At 38.4% G+C, this 6000-nt stretch overlaps 1 protein-coding gene across 6 annotated transcripts in view; it reads right to left on the bottom strand.

Moving 5' to 3' along the window:
• Positions 1–3256: 3256 nt before the first annotated feature.
• Positions 3257–6000, bottom strand: part of MAPK8 (mitogen-activated protein kinase 8) — a 104582-nt gene continuing 101838 nt past the window's right edge. For 3 of the 6 annotated variants that reach the window (XM_074337236.2, XM_074337237.2, XM_074337238.2), the window contains one exon: positions 3257–4253. In XM_074337236.2, coding sequence (XP_074193337.1) covers positions 4237–4253 — 17 coding nt within the window. In that variant the 3' untranslated portion in view covers positions 3257–4236. The remainder of the gene's footprint in view (positions 4254–6000) is intronic. The other 3 variants (XM_074337233.2, XM_074337234.2, XM_019730137.2) reach the window with 1 other exon arrangement.

The raw sequence follows: 6000 nt of genomic DNA, 5'->3' as shown, positions 1-6000 counted from the left end.
TGTCAACTATCACTTAGGTTTCCAGGTTTTAACACCTGCTGAACAGGATAAACTGTAATGAGAAAACAGATGTCACAGTCCAGGCAGACAGCTACTTTAACTTCCATCATTCGGCTAAAAGATTAAGAGCTTCTCAAAAATATACCGAATATCGGACCTACAAAAGTAATTTATTTCTTCGTAAAATTTACTAAGATTTATTCCTTTTGTAAAATGTAAAGAATGGACTGATATCACGAGCAGGTTTCTACTTACAAAACAGACAGTAATAATGTCCAACAAGCACATCTAACACAATTTTCCAAGATACACAGTGAAAGATTTTATACGTGAGTCTCTCTTACTGATGCAAAGTATGTGTTTTACACACTTACTGGTATTGTGTCGACATTGGCTATAAAGTATTTCACACTCATTTATTATTCACACTCAGTAAAGATCTAAGAGCAAGGGCAACAGCTTACTTGGGAAAGCATAGAAAATTAGTGTGAGGTAGTTCAATAAAAACCTAGTTTAATTTGTAAGTTATTGTGAGAATAGAACATTGTGCAAAATTAATCCACAGGTAATATTTCTCAAAAGTTTCAGTAACGAAGAGAATCTAAACCAGAAATGGCCAGAAAGTGTTGCTCTTACTAGACTCTCCTTAAGAGCACTTAACTGAGAGCAGTTTGAAATTAATTAGGACTTCTGTTTTCCTTACGAGTTTTCTAATTGTACCCCAAACTACAACATTTCTGCTTCAATGCCCTTTACCTCTTTACCTTTCTTGCTATTAAGGAAAAATCAGTTTCCTCTAATTCAGGGAGAACCTAAGAGAGATCAGTAGAAACACAGTGTATACTACAATGTAAAGAATATGGAAGCGACATTTAAGAGGGCTGCTAGCGACAGAATGGTGGTGTTTGGTTTTTCTACGGTAAGAGAAGTGTCCTGGGTTCATGGGGCTTCATGCATTCACTCTACAGCTAATGTGTGACTAATGAACGACACTCACAAACAAACTACAACAGTTATTTCTGAAAACGGACTATGTTTCTACCTCAAAATGTGCAGGCTTGTGCCCAGGCAACACTGAGTAGTTAAGTCTTCATATGCGTAGCACGTACTGGCCGAGAACGTAAACCAAGTCTTATCTGTAACCCCGAAACAGCTTCACTTGCCTGCAACTGATTTTACTATCATCCGACACTGATGTCCTCCTCACCTTAATCTTTTCAGACCACACAGCAGGATTACATGGAACAGAAGAACAAAGGCTTAAGGGAAGTTTGCTGCTTCACATACAACCAGCCTCTCTGCATCGTTGAGGGGGTTGGTTGCGTGGTAGCCTCCTCACGAGGAAGTCTCGTGTGAGTGTCCGGCGCCCTTATCAGCGTGGAAGAGTGCACACCAGGACATGCAGCAGCCAAGGGTGTGTGACAAAATGAGAACTGTTCAGCAAACAGGGTGAAAAAGCTGAGATGCTCTCTATGTGTATGTTATAATTAAGCAATCCCAACAACAGTCATTTTACACATGGCCAGCATACATCAGAAGGTAACAGAAGTTACCAGGAAGAAAGATAACAAAAAAATTAGAATTAGTGTCTCTTTCCTAACCAATAAAGTTGAATAATAGATCTTGATCAAAATAATTTTCTGACAGTAAGACAATGCATATATTAAGTATATGAAGTTGAAAAACCAAAGTTATAAAATAAGCAAGGTGGCTTTACATGAGTACTGCCTGACAGATACCTTATTTGCAATTTCGTTTTTTAAGAAAACACGAATGTTTAAGATATTCTAAAGGTTTAAAAAGGTTATGAAATAAAATGCACAAGTATATCTTTAGCTTAACAGATTTAAGAGGGAAAGTTGTATTTAGATATTGCATTTTAGAAACCTAGGGCACACAACATTTAACAGACTTTGTTTTCAGGATATAATTTAAGTATTTTAGTCTACATTAACTAATAAGAGTTAATTTTCTCTAAATCAACTGAAACATGCTGGTTAGCAAGTGGGAGCTGGCATTTACAACACATCATACAGTAAGGACACCTGGTTTTCCTTGCTTAACCAAAATCTGTATCAAAAGAGATGGCTTATTAGTAATCAAACATAAAAGATGGGACTCTTCTGAGACCATGTCAGTTGTTAAAGTGCAATAGTGAAACGATCTATCCTAGAAAACAGAGCTGATTACCTGTCAAACTAATATAAACCAACAACACACTCTTGCTCATATTTCTCCATAAATCCAACGCTGTTCTACAATTCAAGGTGTTATCGTCTCAAAACTCTAATTTGCCTAATAAAATTAATGCACCATGTTGTATGAGTAGAAAAGGGATTAAAAGGCTGACAACTACAAGAGGGACGGGAAATCACTTTAAACCATCCAAAACAAACTTGCTATTTGAAAGCATATAAAAAGGCGACTGTATTTTCATCCTAAATATTGCACATTAACAATGACCTACAACACCTTCCTCAAAAGGAATTTTGTACTACATACGCAAATAACATGCCAAGCGAGCTTTCAGACACTGCATGCTGAGCTGCAACCAGACCTTGATCCTGCTGGTCACTAATTCCAGTGGGTCTTCTGCTGGAAACCTGTCCCTTATTTAAGTATGCATTTCCCAGTTCATTCCATGAACCCCCCCTTGTTCTGAATATAACAGAAGGTGCTTGGGGCATTACAGACAATGTATTTCAGAGATGAGACTTCAATGATGTTTTACTTAAGAAAAATTCGGTTATAGAGAAATAATTCTGCAGATATAAAATGTAAACAGTTAACATACACTTGTCAGGAGCAGCACCATTCTTACACTACTCAACATCCCACATTGCGTGTTTTATTGAAAATCAGGTATAAAAAAATGAAAGACTCAGACTAAATAATCACCACTTAAGCCTGCTCTGCTCAGTGTGAAGAAAACAGTCCTTAGAAAATGATACCCTATATATGGCTGTGTGCTACTATTTTCAGATGAACGGTATATTGCTCATTTGATACATCACCTACAGAAATCTAAGTAGGCTATGGAACCTCCTGACGGCTACTATAAATATGATTATGCTACAGGTAGAATCAAATGGCCAGAAACACCAGAACTGGTGCGCAACTGACTGACACTCTCACAGGAAAGCAGAAAGGTCCAAGGGCCCGAGGCTGCAGGAAAGGGAAGACCAGACTCTAGCCCATCACTGGGACCTGCAGCCTGAATAGATAGACTCAGTGTGTACAAAAACAGGCTCATAGCTAGGAGAAGTGAACCATCTGTTTATTTGCATTGAAATGTATTATTCATGACGTATCCTCTTGACTTGCTGTGATCATAAGCCTTAAGCATGCCACAGATTTGCAGAAAACACCATATTCTCTTTACCTACTTCTGTTGGGTGAGGTGGGGGTAGGAGGGTGGTGGTAGATGCCCAGCATCTTCAAAGACATGCTCGGAGTTATTCTGCCATTTAAATGATGGGGCTTTTGCCAAAATTCATGTAGGATCACCTACCAGTTGTGGTACCTAAGTTAGGATTGGCAAGTAGCAAATATTGGAGGTTTTTCTTTTAATGCGTTCATCACTTACAGTAGTTATTCCTGAATATAACTGGCTACAGGTCATTTTCCCTCACTCCTCTGGGTTATTTCATTGATAAGCACATAACCCTGAAGGACAGCATCATGAACAAAACATTTGAAATAAATTCTAATAAAAAAACTATAAAAATCTTAAATAATCCATGATATAGGCAAGTCACCACATAATAATTGCTTTGATAAACAAAATCTTACAAATTCAGTAAAAAAAAAAATCAGCAGCATAAGATAAAGCAAATATGCAAAAATTTTAAACCATGATAAAATAATTAGGTTTACATTATACAGTTAATTACAGCAAAAATACAATAATTTTGTTGCTGTTTTAAAACACAACTTAAGTTTTAAATTACATCACTTGAAATTTAAAAAAAAATAAACTACTTTACTGCAAAATGAATTCTACATTTTTGAAAAATCACTCAAAAATAAGACCACTGAATTGCTTCCAAAGTAGTTCTATCATCGACTAAACGACCCCCCTCCCCCCTCAAGGCCCAAGTAGTCATCTACAGCAGCCCAGAGGCCCGGCCGACGCTTCCAGACTGCTGTCTGTGTCCGAGGCCAAAGTCGGATCTGTTGACATTGAAGAGACATCATTGACAGACGACGATGACGATGGATGCTGAGAGCCGTTGATCACTGCTGCACCTGTGCTATGAGAAACAAACCAGCAAATCAGTTGCAGACAGAGCTGCAGACAGACCCAGCTACTCGTACTACACTGGCTAACTCCAGTGGTCAGCAATTTTTCTACTGGCTCACTAAAAATAATCATAAGCAATATTCAACACAATACTCATTTATAAACTCTTTTCATTGCGAGTTATGAGGCGAGAACTCTGCAAACCCGGAGTCCTGTCCTGCCCACAAACTTGCTTTTCAGTTCAAGATAAGAACTGTTAAATCCAAGCCACACTTAGAAATGGTCCTGCAGTGAGACTGGTTTCAGGCTGTGTGTGCACAATGCTGATAATACATGCAAAACTGTCTGCGCTGTCATTTATTGGAGCGAGGACCTATGACGTACGAGTTAAAAAGGTAACAACTACTGCCCTAATAAAAAATAATTTCTGACATCTTCTTATTGTCAAGTCCAAACAATACTTCTAGTATATCTTGTTTTAAAGCAAAAGCCAAGACAAAGGCTGAAATCATTTTAGTTGGAAAGGTCTTTAGTTCAACTGCCCCGGCTTACATGAGGTGACATGACTTGCCAGGGTCACTTGAGTGCCCTAGATAAACGCAGGTCTTGTAATTTCTATTATAACAAATGCTTGGTAAATGCAAATATGGATTTATTAAACAGTTGGGAAAGACCGCTTCCTTTACCAAAAGTATAGCCTAACAAGCATTTCCTGGATTTTAAAAAGCAATAGGAATACAGATGTTTCGTTTTATTTTGCTTCACCTCACTGCGCTTCGAGAGTGTTGCTTTTTTTTCTTTTTTACAAATTGAAGGCAAGACCCTCCACCAGCACAGAAATCATGACTTGTTTTACTGCGATACTTGCTTTGTCACGGTGGTCTGGAACCGAACCTGCAGTCTCTCTGAGGTATACCGTGCCTGTACTTATTAACCTATGGAGAAATCCTCTCAAGGTCAGGAAGTGGGAGGGAATGACCCTGGGGGGGGGGGGGGGAATGTTAAAGTACTTACACTAGGTAAGTACTTTTGAACTTTATGACCACTAAATAAGGGTCATTCTAAATTTGAGTCTATTAAATAATGCAAGTTATACAAGAGTTCTTAAGAATACATTTATGGAATAAAAGCAATGGTTTTCAAAATGAGCGATAAGAAGAATTTCTAGAGGTGAGTTTCAGGCAGCCAACAATGCTAAAACTAAGCAGGTTGAAAACCACTGCTCCAGAACCCAGCATTCTCAGTGTTTGAAATTAACCCTCCGTTCTGAGTCATAAGACACTTAAATGTGAGAGCTTGTCATCAAATGTAACAAGGTAATAGCCAGGAGAGTAGGAACAGGCACATCTCTAGGGCACTGGGGAGGGGACCAGGACAGAAAGGAATGGAGCCACAAGGGCCGAGCAGGTGGTCGGAGGTACAATGGGAAAGGAAAGCAGACTGAGTGCTTGAGGCCTTGACAGCAGAGGAAAGGAGAGATGATAACCGTTCAGACCTCATACATAAAGGTCCAGTAGGTTCCAGCCACAGTGAAATGAATGTACTATACTGGTTTAAAAGTTCAACCCCTGCAACACTATAGGACATGCCTGACTGAAGAGACTACAATCCCACAGCTAGCTTTGAAGATTTATACTGAAACATTCAATTCATGAAAGGGTATACTTTTATATATACTTTTCATGCTTCCATTTTTTTAATCCAAATTTCCTAATCTGATAAAGATTAACTTTTAAATGCATCATAATTGGTTATTT

Source organism: Rhinolophus sinicus, chromosome 15 (assembly GCF_057876585.1).
Source record: "Rhinolophus sinicus isolate RSI-liver-muscle chromosome 15, RSI-T2T, whole genome shotgun sequence".
Classification (NCBI taxonomy): Eukaryota; Metazoa; Chordata; class Mammalia; order Chiroptera; family Rhinolophidae; genus Rhinolophus; species Rhinolophus sinicus.
This window is presented reverse-complemented; position numbering and strand designations above follow the sequence as displayed.